This window comes from Pseudochaenichthys georgianus, chromosome 12, assembly GCF_902827115.2.
Source record: "Pseudochaenichthys georgianus chromosome 12, fPseGeo1.2, whole genome shotgun sequence".
In the NCBI taxonomy this organism is placed as follows: Eukaryota; Metazoa; Chordata; class Actinopteri; order Perciformes; family Channichthyidae; genus Pseudochaenichthys; species Pseudochaenichthys georgianus.
Genome location: NC_047514.1, coordinates 13509849 through 13523170, shown reverse-complemented (window position 1 = coordinate 13523170; position 13322 = coordinate 13509849). Strand labels below are relative to the sequence as shown.

Below are 13322 nucleotides of genomic sequence, written 5' to 3'. Positions count from 1 at the left end.
TCTCTCCATCCCTCCTATCATCCATATGTCATGCTTGCTGTACAGAGGAATGGCACAGAGGGGAATTAGCCAATTTGGATTACACGGTTTCCTGCTGGTTTTTGCCAAGTATAATTTAATACTTTTACAGACATTTTTTATATCATGTGGAATGTAATGTAAGAGCCGTTTAAGGATCATACCGAAGAAATTAGAGTAAACCAGGAGAGATGAAATGGCCTACATTCATTTATTTTGTATAACTTCCCAGCAGTATAGAGCAATAATTCCTAATCATGGAATTAATCAAATTAACACAATTTGGATACAGATAAGCGGCAGGAAATGAATGGATTAACCAAATGAATATGTTTAATAATTTATATTTTTGCATAAAATTCAAACTTTCCCATTATGCAAGTAATGGGCAATTTTAGCTAGCATCAGTGACGGTGCTTGCCTGTGGCTCTGATTAAAGCTCCTCAAAAAACAATTTGCATACAATCAACTGTCTCAACAATTCCCCTTTTTTAAGTGTACACCGTCTTGTGACAGCCAGCAGTCAAACACAAAACATTTTGTAAATGAACATTACTGCCAACAGCGGGAAAGATTATATTTTTAGACTGTTGCAGATTTAATTTACGACCTCCTTGTACCCTCAACTATCTTCTTTTTACCACTTTCAACCAGCTGTAATTAGCTTGGTGTCATTTTGCAGGCAAGTCTCAGAATGATCATTTTATCACCCAGCACAGCAAACCCTTAAAGTACTGTGAGAGCAGTCTTTGTGCAAATGTCACAGTTAAAGTGTGTAAGTGTGAGTTGGTGGTAACAGGAATAACAAACCGCAAAATAATGATTCAAAAGGAAGCTGACTTTATTTATTTCCTTTTAATACTGTTAATGCTTTTAACCAATAATGGTTACGTTATGAACATTTATCAAGGTCATTAACAGGCCACCCATTTGGAGAGTGTTTATGACTTTCCTCAGAAAGGCCTAGTGTTTGATGCCAAAAGAAGATGAGCAGTCAGTGGATGCAGTTTCAGACTTTTATTAAAGAAGTGAGAGATGATCCAATTAAAAAGCCAATTTCTTATCTCTCTCTAGGTTTATAAGGGAAGTGTTACACATTTGACCCTGGTGGCTATATTCTAATAACTCACATGTTATGATCCCACTGAGGGCCAAACTGTTTTAAGATTTTTAGCAGTAGTTTTTAATAGTTTTTTTGTGTGAAGTACTCTAAAGGGAGTAGAAAAGAGAGTAGAAAAATCTCTGAACTGACTTAATGCGTCTGTATACCACACAGCTGCTAGTCACTCCACGTGTACAAAATGAGAGTTGTGACTACAAATCAGTGGTTGAATCCTGCAAGTTGATTTATTTTGTGGCCTCACTGCACATCTCTCTGTGACGCACCTTCCTTTTTGATCAAATGTATCTGTGATGGAGCTCACCTGCACAGGAGCCTGGCGCCCTCTCCTGGTAGGAGAACTGTAGGTGCAGCTCTTCTTCACTCATCTCCCTGATGAACACCTTGAGCAGGCAGCGAATCATGAACAGTGCATTGTGGGCCTGCCAGATAAACAGCTGACTGCAGAAGCACAAAAAAAAAAAATAGGTTGTCATGTTCAAGGTCAAACATAGAACTGTGATGGAAATAAATGCTAAGAAGGGCTAGCTTTGCGACATTGATATATGTCCTAAATGTATAAAGCTGAATGACCCTGAAGTGTTCTTCTGTAATATGTTCATTCAAATTGAAATGGTTACACACGAGTAGCTCGGAATACTTGAGTTAAATAGTCTGAGATAAAAAGCCCTTGTGTATTTAGCCTTCTGGAACTAGAATCTAAAAGAGCCCTCTTCAAATAAATAATAAATAAACATTGTAGTTGTCATCTTACACTGAACAAAAATATAAATGCAACGCTTTTGTTTTTGCTCCCATTTTTCATGAGATGAACTCAAAGATCTAAAACATTTCAAATATTGTTCATAAATCTGAACAAATCTGTGATAGTGAGCACTTCTCCTTTGCCGAGATAATCCATCCCACCTCACAGGTGTGGCATATCAAGATGCTGATTAGACAGCATGATTATTGCACAGGTGTGCCTTAGGCTGGCCACAATAAAAGGCCACTCTGAAACATGCAGTTTTGCTTTATTTAACCCTAACCCAAGCCACAATGTTTCGCAACCACTGTCTGTCTAATCAGTCCCACAAATTGACAATTTGCACAACCCAAGCCTGTTAGAGACAGAACATTTAGGTTTGTTTAGGGAACATCATCTGTTGGGAAATGAGGGGGAAATAAATGGGAGAGGACGGGGAGTGATAACTCCAACCTCTAATGATGTTAAATAGAGAACGAGTTTCCTCCCAAACAATTGTGGTGAGTCGGGCAGGGTCAATGTGTGGAAATGGAGCTTGGAAGTGAGAACATAATGCCACATGTGTTGATGGTTAAACCTTAGCACTTTTCTCATGGGAAGCTACAACCACTTCAGTGTTTTCTCCCCCGTACGATTCCCTGACTGCCTGCGATCAAACAATAGCTCCAACAATAACACATTGTCTGTCATTTCAGGATCCATTATCTTATCTGAGGTTCTCATACTTACTCTTGGCATTCTGTAGAGACTTTCAGCTCTTTGGTTCTTCCCAGGAAAATTCTCACAAGGGCGCCAAAGTTCCCCGATCTAGGATTGTTTTCAACTTGGGGGGAAGGAGGAGAGGAATTATGAGCAGCGTTACATAAGATGCAGAAACTTAATCTGATAGCTTGTCATGCAAACCAGAAGCAGAAACAAATGCTATGATAACTTAAGAGAAGTGGATGTCCATTGTTATCAATGCATTTACCAGTAGAATAACACAGACATGAAACATATTTCAACCATATAGGAAACATACTGAGGATCTTTGCGAGGGGGATGACAGCCTCTTCCAGTAACTTGGAGTCACCACTGTTAGAAAGGGAAACAAAGGGAAGAGGCAAGTTAGGAAATATAGGGGAAATATATCTAAAAGATAAGTGAGAGAAATGGATCAGAGGATCTGATTACTCAAACCATCTTCTAGAAACCTACTGTGAAACCAAACAGACACTGATAACATTCAAAAATGTGCGTCTGCATTGACTCAAAACAGACAATGTAAGATGTATTCATGTGAATGTAGTGACATTGAAGGATGTAAAGCACAACCGTTTATCATATTGTTCTGACTAAGTGAATATATTTACTGGTTTATTAGATCAGCTTGATGCATTTGTGGTTTATACAAACTAATGCAATCTATACATTTTGATTAGATTTCACCGTGGAATCTCTTTCCTTTCTGGAAGACATCTCTTGGCGTCATGCCATGCTTGTTGTCTGTTTTAAGGGAACAACTTTTTTGGCTGGTCAGAAACGCCCCTTAGGCATTACCGCGGTGAAAAAGTGAGCCAGGACTGACAGGAGCGGCTGGCTCTTATTAAGACATTTAGAGGGATAGACATTTTGGGAATGTGATTATACTAAAAGAGGAAAATAATCTGAATTAGGGCTGCACATTATATCGTTTTTCATTGTCATTGCGGTGTCAACTTCAGCTAACACGTCATGGAAGACTGCAATATTGCACTTTTATTTTTAAGGATGGTTTTCTACTAATACTGTCCTTCAACTTACTCAGAAAATACACATCATTCTTTTTTGGTGCCCTTTATGTTAAGCTTACAAGACATTTGTTGTATTTGAGAACTGAGTACATTTTATTTTCAGGTATTTCACACAAGTAATATTGTTTTTTATCAATAATCAACAACATTATTGTGTATCTTCCTCATATCATGCAGCCCTAATCGGAATATTTCAACTTGGGCTTTTGTTAAACTATTTTCTGACATTTTACAGCTGGAACAATACATCAGAACAGTAATGTGAAAATTAATCGATCATGAAAATAGCTGTTATTGCAGTACTAACTTTAACCTAGTGTTCCTGTATTTCGTGTTGCTGTTAGTCAATATATGTTAAATTTGCATCTTTACGTCTTCTATGGAGTTAATAGAAAGAAAAGGATAAATTGTGTGAAACGAAGAGTAGAAAATGGAATAGATCAATATTTAAAATCAGGCAAAAAACAATTGCAAAAGAGAAACTGTAGTGTCTTTACCACTCAACACTATTTTCAAAGAAAACAAATGCTGTTTTATTCTCAGCCAAGCGGGACAATAACCCTGATGAATCATTACCGAGGTGAGCTCTGTAAACATCCTGCCTGCAGTTTAATGTTTGATCCTGGCTGTAAATATTAAAATACTTTCTTATTAGGTTGGTTCTGTGCCAACTACTGTTGATGTAGCACACTGTAACTCTTGATTAGAGTTGTAACCGTAAGATATTTTTATACCACGATAACCATCTTAGAGAGATACCATCTGTACAATTCAGGGAAGGTTGCTACTGCCACTTTCCATTTGACCTCCAATGTGTTTCCTGGCCTGCCTCTTGTTTTGTGTCTGTTGCCCAATTTCATCTAGGGGCTGCAACTAAAAATTATTCTCACTATCAATATATTTGTTTCAGTTAAAATAATAATAATATTAGTTAAGTTATTTGAAAATGCTGATTATTCTGTGTCTGATGATTGAGTCCATTGTGCTTTTGACAGGATGACCTTGTGATCAAATGAACCAAAGGAATAAATGTAAATAATGTACAACTAAGCAGTGAAAAACACTAAAAGAACTAAGTTATTGACACTGAGGAGTTTATAGCATATTTAATGTCATAATCATGATGAGATGCGACTGAAAACCATGGGAAAAGCTAGTAAGTGGACCTTATCATAGCTCTATTATTTGCCTAAGGTATTCATTCACCTTACAAGATTCAAGGCTTTATTGCCATATGCACAGAAGCTACAGTGAAGATATGACAAGGAAACACTTAAGTCACAGGCTCCTCCAACAGTGCAGCATGACAACACCAAACCAAAAAAAAGGTAACATGAAGCTGTAACCAGGAAATGTTCAGTATTTGATACATTCCTGAAAAAGACATTTCTCTCTCTCTCTCTCTCTCTCTCTGTGTCTGTGTGTCTGTGTGTCTGTGTGTGTGTGTGTGTGTGTGCGTGCGTGCGTGCGTGCGTGCGTGTGTGTGTGTTTACCTGCTGGTGGGACTGATGAAGGTGAAGGAGATGAGCTGGTTCCAGAAAGGATCGTTCTCTGATATGGACTCGGTGCCCACCAGGGTCCTGAGGCTGGGGTTGTCGGACAGGTCACTGACCTGGCTGGTGTTGGCTCCCATCGCTCTCTACTGGCTCCACTCAGCCAGACTCACCACTCTTATTGCTTCTTCACCAGGCATATGCCAATTCCTGGGGTAAAGAAAATACTTTAGTTATTGATGCCATCAAAAATAATGAACAACTTTACTACAGACTAACTATGTATGACTAAGCCACTGCACAGGATGTTAGACTAATACTTAATGTTGAGCCTGCCCTGATATTCAAACAACACATTATCCATCTATGTAAAATCAAGAAGGCAACATCATCCATCCTCACATTCATACATGAAGTACATTAATTTAAAAGAGAGGTCAGGTTCAATACAGGATGCAACATAGGAACCAGGACATGTGTTGTGTGTGATGACACACCTTTAGCACACAGGTGTAGCCAGCGAGAGAACATTGATAACATTATAAGAACACAATTCTGGTAAACCAAAGAGATGGTACGTTTGTACCTAGTAATAGTCATATAACAGGCACAGATCTTAAGACTTACTTCATTGCCACATCTACACTGTAGCTACTGTTCACATGCCAATAAAGCCTTGAATCTGAGCTGTGCTGAGACAAACATGCTATTTGCTTATGAACTCCTTGTTGTCTAGTGCTAGCTAACAGAAAATGGAGACTTTGCCAGATCACCAGCGAGTTTCCCAATGTAGTGTCAGTGTGATATCTCAAGCATCTCCAGTTGCATCTGCTCCTTGAGTTAAGCAACTTCATGACGTTAGCTAGCTCACCCAGTTTCCAGTGCAAGAAATAGTCTTGGCAAATGCGAGTGTATACACGGTATAGTGACAGTCACACGTACGATTAACCCATAGCTCGATAAGTTACTGATTCACGAGCATGTCCTGTTAACTATTGGCGTGTTATTACTCAGTGTCCAGAGAGTAGCTAACATTCATGGCTTGTTTTCCATCAGCTGACCGCTTACCTGTCAGAAATGCTTCTCGTAGTTACCGCGGCTCTCTCTACTCCCAGGACCGTTAAAAGGCGACGGTTGCTTCCCCAAATGAAGAGCTTTGTCCAATTTTGATAGTCAAGTGTAATTTCAGTGCGCAAATACTTGAAACTGTAGCTAAATTGCGACAATTAAGTTTACTCTACATACTCCTTTCCACCATGTTTTCCACGTCGTCACCCCTTGCGTAATGACGACATGTTATTACGTAGGTGACGTAGCAGATAGAAATAGGGCAAACAGATCTGCCTGATCTAAACTTAGATTTTCTATGTATATATTTTACATTACATGTTACTTGTTTGACGCTTTTATCCAAAGCGACTTGCATACTCAATACTGTGGGCAATCCCCACAGGAGCAATTTTGGGTGAAGTGTCTGACTCTTGCCCACGGACACAACGACATGCTGACTGCAGTGGGGTTTGAACCATATACTGTCTATGGTTTGAACCTGTGCTCCCCTGATCCGAACACCAACGCACTAGTCCACTGCGCCACACGCCTCTCTAACCCTTTCTGAAGTGTACACTTAACACATATTTATAATGGCTGCATATAATCAATATGAAGATCCATACACATTTTAGATGATAAATTTCAGCAAACTTGTATGGGTTAAAAAAATAATCATATTTTTAAAATAATGTCCTTTTTTCCCTTGATTAAGCTCAGTTTGCCTCAACAAAAGTTGAGAACAAATACGCACAGGGTGTATTAATGTGTGATGTATGCAGGTGTGTGTGTGTGTGTGTATTCATGTATTTTCTTAGTTTTATCTGACATCTTACAGTTTATGTCTCATGTGATCAAACTGCTTTAATCTTTTTTCTTTCAAATATGTGATTAAAGACTTATTGCAGTGATACATTTTAAACTATATATATATATATACACAAATATTATAATTTTATATAGTTTAAAATACAAAAAATCAAACACTTATTGACATTAAAATATGAAGTGAGGACACTTCAGGTTCATCTTGGTATAGGATCAATAAATGAGCATCTTCCTTTACCTGAAGGTTTTCTTTTATTTATTCATTAAACTACAAGATCCACTTAGAAAAATGTTTCCATAGAGAGTGAAGAATCAACACAGTACATTTATAAATCAATTCATAATTAACAAGGAAAGAATATCAATTATAACCAATCTCTTAAAGTTACTGTTATACAAATGGAATAAAATACATACAAGATCTGGACAATACGGAAGGTTAAAACCAATTATTGAAAAAAGTATGATAAATGAATGTATAGTTTCTCTATCTTATATTACTGGCATATTTACATTTTTTCAGAAGCATTAGAAACATTTAGAGCTGTTAATCTGTCTTCTTATCTGCTGCTATTGTGGATCCGTTGGCAGTGGCTTCACCGTTGCTTTCAGGCTGAAAAACATGAGAATCAAAACATTATAATGATGTTATCCACAACCTTCAATCATAAAAGAGACTCTAAACACCAACAACAGTATCAGTCATGGTTAGGCAAACTAAAAGCCAACTTAACCTGAAAATGCAATCACTTTAAATGTGATAATAAATGTGAATAAATAGACTCCGAGTGTCCGGATGAGCTGTATTTAAGTGGTTCTTGTTAGGCCGTTTTAGAAACAGATTTTTTTGACAGATTTTAAAGCAATTATCTGAAATCCCCTGCACATGAACAGGGCATTAACAAATAAATACAATAAATAGATAATACATCTACTGCATTCTACTTATATTCATTGTACACTGTTGATACCTACAGCCATTCACAAATAACTTAATAAAAGGAAAAATGGTTTTATTGATAAAATATCATAATAAAATCATCAATTTACAAATAATTTACCTTTTGAGTCCCATTACTGTTGTTGGTAACTTGTTGGTCAGTAGTAGCCTTCTCTTGGACTGCTTTTTTGGGCCAGAATTTGTTAATTATGGGTGAAATGAAAGGATAGATGTAAGGCTCCAGGAACCTCTTGTAGACCCACAATAGGACAGGAATCACAATACAGGGGATGCACACCATGACTGCTGCTTTGACAGGACTCCCACAATAAAGAACCTAAAGCAGGGAGAAGACAGAGTTAAAGAAGGGTCAAATATACTATTAAATATAAATAACAACATCAAGAAAAAACATATTAATATTGTGCCTTTATCTCAGTAATTTGTTACGTGTGATGCTATGTGATGCTCAGTGGCTGCTTGGAGCTGCCTGACTGAAACATTGTATATTTTTCAATATTTTAAGTATAGATTTGTTCCCATTTTTTTTGCAATTGAATGGATAATGTTAAAAAATGTCATGTCTTTTGTATTCAGTGACTGACTACATTTTAACATAATTGCACCCATCCTTGGTTTTGTCCAACTTCAAAATGTATATTCGACATTCGACACGGTGAATCATCAGATCCTCCTTCGCACTCTCCAAGAACTTGGAGTTTCAGGCTCTGCACTTTCCCTCCTCACCTCATACCTCAAAGACCGCACCTACAGGGTTACTTGGAGAGGGTCTGAGTCCGACCCTTGTCAATTAACTACAGGGGTCCCTCAGGGCTCTGTTCTTGGTCCTCTCCTCTTCTCCCTGTACACAAACTCGCTCGGATCTGTCATTAGCCCGCATGGTTTTTCATACCACTGCTACGCTGACGACACCCAATTAATTCTGTCCTTTCCCCGCTCAGAGACCCAGGTCGTCGCACGCATCTCTGCTTGTTTAGCTGACATCTCTCAGTGGATGTCCGCTCATCATCTCAAGCTCAACCTTGACAAAACTGAAGTGCTTTTCCTTCCGGGAAAAGATTGTCCCTCTCTTGACCTAACTATCAACATCGGCCCCTCTGTTGTTTCCCCGACTCAGACTGCAAGGAATCTGGGTGTTATCCTAGATAACAACCTGTCGTTTACTGCAAACATCGCTGCTACAACCCGCTGCTGCAGATACACGCTTTTCAACATCAGGAAGATACGCCCACAGCTGACCCAGAAATCGACGCAGGTTCTGGTCCAGGCTCTCGTCACCTCACGCCTAGACTACTGCAACTCCCTCCTGGCTGGTCTACCTGCATGTGCCATCCGACCTCTGCAGCTCATCCAGAATGCAGCGGCTCGTCTGGTCTTCAACCTTCCAAAATTTTCCCACACCACGCCGCTCCTCCGCTCCCTCCACTGGCTTCCGGTAACTGCTAGAATCCACTTCAAGACACTGGTACTTGCGTACCATGCTGCGAATGGATCTGGCCCTTCCTACATCCAGGACATGGTTAAACCGTACACCCCAGCACGTGCACTACGCTCTGCATCAACCAAACGACTCGCTGCACCCTCGCTGCGAGGGGGACCCAAGTTCCCATCAGCAAAAACACGTGGGTTTGCTATCCTGGCTCCAAAATGGTGGAATGAGCTCCCCATTGAAATCAGGACCGCAGAAAGCTTACACACCTTCCGGCGCAGACTGAAAACTCATCTCTTTCGACTCCACTTCGAGCGATAGAATGACTAACAAAGAACTGCTAACAGAGCACTTATATACTAATAAAGGACTGGCTTATCTATAGCCAGTTGAGCAGCACTTGAAACGATTGGCTCTTTGAAACCTGATGTTCTTATATGATTCTGTTTTCCTCAAGGTTGTGTCTTCCTGGTCAAATGTACTTATTGTAGGTCGCTTTGGATAAAAGCGTCAGCTAAATGCAATGTAATGTAATGTAATGTATATCTTCACTTGTTATTCATGGTGCAGTGATGTATCTAAGAGCTGCTGTAATGAGCTGTAGGCAACCAGGACTGTGTTATGGACATATCTTAACAAGGGTGACTAAACACGTAGAATTCAAGTGTCAAGATGCCAAATGTTATCTAATAACAACTTGTATTATGCATTTCTCTACTAGTTCACAGGGCAGTGAGGTTTGTAAACCAGCGACCTGTCAGTAAAACTGGTGTTAAAGAGACTCATTTTTGTTCAAATAGTCCATAGAAGCATAATAGTGGCTGTTTTCATCTCTCCTTTAAACTCCAAATTGTCATGATGAAGGTTGTCTGAATACATCCATGGTTGAGTCACTTCCAGATGACATTTAATAGTTTTTTAACCTATCGTTACTGATCAGCAAACACCGTCATCATGGACTGTTAGCAGCTAATGCTAGCTTCCTGACATCTGACATGAGGTATTATACCTCTTACAGAGTTAACAGTATGTTTTCAGCCATATTACCTTATCTGAGTATTAATTCTCACCTCTGTGGACTACGAAACACCACTATTGTCACGTATTGACGCTGAAAACAGGATATTTCTCCTGTGTTTTGGTCTCGACTGAGAAGTCTCTGGAAGTTTATTATCCACACATGCGCAGAACTGACTTCCGGTGTAGAAGAGACAAGCGGAAGTTGATACATATAAGGGCGCCTTTCTTCAAAACAACGACATAAGGTACTGAATTACATCTTTGTAAGTTTCTGACGCATTATTACAGTATAATTTAAAACCATGTATAACGTTAGTTCACCGGGAATGTTCAACAGTACAATAAATGGCACTGGAATCAGCCTCAGTTAAATATTTACGTAGTTTAGTGAATGTGATCCTATAGCCTAGCTTGAAATAAGTCACAAACAGACAGCTAAATGACAGCTTCGTGCATGTATGGTACTGTTTAACCTTTTTATTTGTTTGCCTCTGATTTCTCAAGGAAAATTGTATCCAGTGTGCACCAAAATATACCTAAACTTGCTGCTTTTTTCATAGTTGTGTGCAGTTTTGTACCCTCCTGAACATTTGCTGTAGTCTAAACGTCCTTTGTGTCTTCATTACAGTGTCACAATGCCTCTGTCAACCCAGTCGCAAGGCGATGCGGAACAGTACGTTTTAGTGGCAAGTTTGGACAATGCTCGCAATCTGTCCAACATACTGAAAGCCATCACCTTCAAAGACCATGCCATCTTCAGCGCCACACCCAATGGACTGAAGGTCACTGTGGAGGACTCCAAATGTCTGCAGGCCAATGCCTTCATCCAGGTGTGACTGCTTTACGTGTTTAATAATCGTTGTGCTTTTTAGATCAAGTTTAAAGCATTTTGGTTCCCTCCAAAATATAATAGTCATACTTAAAATAATATCCATCGGAGTTATCAGGAACCAGAGGTACCCTAATATAATATAGTCCTCAAAAAGTATCCTGTAAATTGAGACACAAACTGACAAGTCTTCTTTTATTCCAGTCTGAAATTTTCCAGGAGTACACGATAAAGGAAGATTCGGTGGGTTTTCAGGTCAACCTCACCGTTCTGCTGGACTGCCTCAATATCTTTGGAGGAAGCACAGCTCCAGGTGAATAAAAGGAAATGGTACATAATCTGTTCAAACACAGTTTACTAAGAAGTTAGATTAATATCCATTGTCATTTCCTCCCTGTGTGTTGTTGCAGGAGTATCAACAGCCCTGCGGATGTGTTACAAGGGGTACGGTTACCCTCTGACCCTGTTCCTGGAGGAGGGGGGGGTAGTGACAGTGTGCAAGATCAACACCGAAGAACCAGAAGAGCCAGTTGACTTTGAGTTCTGCAGCACCAACGTCACAAACAAGGTGAACGTTGTGTGTAATGAAAGCAATAAACTACTTTTATGTTTCCTTGCAATGTATGTTACTTACTTTACTAGCCAATAAGGGATACAAATGACAGTATCCGCATGTTTATTGAGAGCGATACACCACCTATAACTACGCTTTCACCTCTTTTTAAAGGTGATCCTGCAGTCAGAGAGTCTGAAGGAAGCCTTCTCCGAGCTCGACATGACCAGCGAGGTGCTGCAGATCACCATGTCCCCCAGCCAGCCATACTTCAGGTGTGTTTAATGCACAACTTGTGTAGCATTTTGAAGCATCACTACTTGTCCTACAGTATAATGTTGAAAGGCTTTGGTTCATTATTTGATGGTTTAAACTTAAAATAAAAGTTTAATTTTCAATCAATAATCCTACTGATGATGATATTAAAGGAGATATCCACACTTATATCAATGCAGTGTTATACCTTTAGTGTTTATCAGTTAGGACTCTTTGATACTTTCAGCACCTTAGCAAACACGAGGCCTTGTGGAGCAATGGTCATCCTGCATTAATGATTAAATCTGTCAAGGTAAAGGAATCACACATCTTCCTTTCAGCTACAGCGTTCATTGGTTCTGCCCTTCAGGTTGTCTACATTTGGGAACTCTGGAAATGCCCATTACGATTATCCCAAGGACTCTGACATGATGGAGCTGTTCAAATGCACCAAGACACAAACCAACAGGTTAGCACCGAGAAAAAGTATTTTACTAACTGTTGTCACATTTTCCTGTCCTTATAATGACCACCTCTAGCCACACACTGAGGAGAGTTGGTTTATCTAGATATGCCTGTAATGAGTTTGAACTAAAGCTCCACATTGTGTGCTGTTCTCCCCGTGACAGGTACAAGATGTCTCTGCTGAAGCCCTCCACCAAAGCCCTGGCCTTGTCCTGTAAGGTCTCCGTGAGGACAGACAGCAGGGGCTTCCTCTCTCTGCAGTACCTGGTCAGGAACGACGATGGACAGATCTGCTTTGTAGAATATTACTGTTGTCCTGACGAAGAGGTGGCGGAGGACTGATCAGTCTGTGGAATGCATTGCCAACAGACATTTTGGAGCATTGCTGCTGGATCTGGGGAAAGATAATGTCCCGGTTTGATCTGGTTATGTACCGGTGTGCAGTTAAACCACCATCGTACTTCATTTCATAGACAAACCAATTGTATATATAGTTACTGTTTAATATGGAGACAGGTGTTTTGGGTCACATATCTCTTGCTATCATTGCCTTTAACTTAATGAGCCAACAAAGTTGTTTAATTGTGGCCACATCTGTTCATACAATGTTTGTTTTCTAGATATTGTACCTTTTTGTGACATGCTAGATGGTGGCTAATAAAATAAGATATTCTATTTAAATGTGAGGCAATGCAGGCCTTACATTTCTCTAAATCTCTACACATACATTGCCTTGTTTTCCATGTTGAATGTGAATACTCACGCACATTTGTTTTGAGTATAT

General features: G+C 39.5%; 3 protein-coding genes across 5 annotated transcripts in view; 1 reads left to right on the top strand and 2 right to left on the bottom strand.

The window, feature by feature from the left end:
* Nucleotides 1-6425, bottom strand: part of LOC117455932 (dymeclin-like) — a 42727-nt gene extending 36302 nt beyond the window's left edge. The window contains 5 exon segments of the mRNA XM_071204991.1: nucleotides 1443-1579; nucleotides 2613-2706; nucleotides 2905-2957; nucleotides 5149-5358; nucleotides 6217-6425. Coding sequence (XP_071061092.1) covers nucleotides 1443-1579; nucleotides 2613-2706; nucleotides 2905-2957; nucleotides 5149-5288 — 424 coding nt within the window. The 5' untranslated portion in view covers nucleotides 5289-5358; nucleotides 6217-6425.
* An 834-nt stretch (nucleotides 6426-7259) lies between these two features.
* LOC117456128 (UPF0729 protein C18orf32 homolog) lies at nucleotides 7260-10611 on the bottom strand. Of its 2 annotated transcripts, none has more exons than XM_034095880.1 (3): nucleotides 10464-10611; nucleotides 8088-8303; nucleotides 7260-7639 (listed from the first exon to the last, which is right to left on the bottom strand). In XM_034095880.1, exons 2-3 carry the CDS (start codon nucleotides 8265-8267, stop codon nucleotides 7574-7576), a joined length of 246 nt encoding a protein of 81 aa, XP_033951771.1. In that variant the 5' UTR covers nucleotides 8268-8303; nucleotides 10464-10611; the 3' UTR covers nucleotides 7260-7573. The 2 variants fall into 2 exon arrangements, with proteins under 2 accessions (XP_033951771.1, XP_033951770.1); XM_034095879.1 differs by having other exon boundaries at nucleotides 10487-10611.
* A 16-nt stretch (nucleotides 10612-10627) lies between these two features.
* rad1 (RAD1 homolog (S. pombe)) lies at nucleotides 10628-13248 on the top strand. 2 transcript variants are annotated; one of them, XM_034095877.2, is made up of 7 exons: nucleotides 10628-10681; nucleotides 11065-11266; nucleotides 11470-11578; nucleotides 11676-11833; nucleotides 11993-12093; nucleotides 12444-12542; nucleotides 12703-13248. In XM_034095877.2, the coding sequence occupies exons 2-7, from the start codon at nucleotides 11072-11074 to the stop codon at nucleotides 12878-12880; spliced, it is 840 nt and encodes a 279-aa protein (XP_033951768.1). In that variant the 5' UTR covers nucleotides 10628-10681; nucleotides 11065-11071; the 3' UTR covers nucleotides 12881-13248. The 2 variants fall into 2 exon arrangements, with proteins under 2 accessions (XP_033951768.1, XP_033951769.1); XM_034095878.2 differs by having other exon boundaries at nucleotides 10648-10699.
* The last annotated feature ends 74 nt before the right edge of the window (nucleotides 13249-13322 follow it).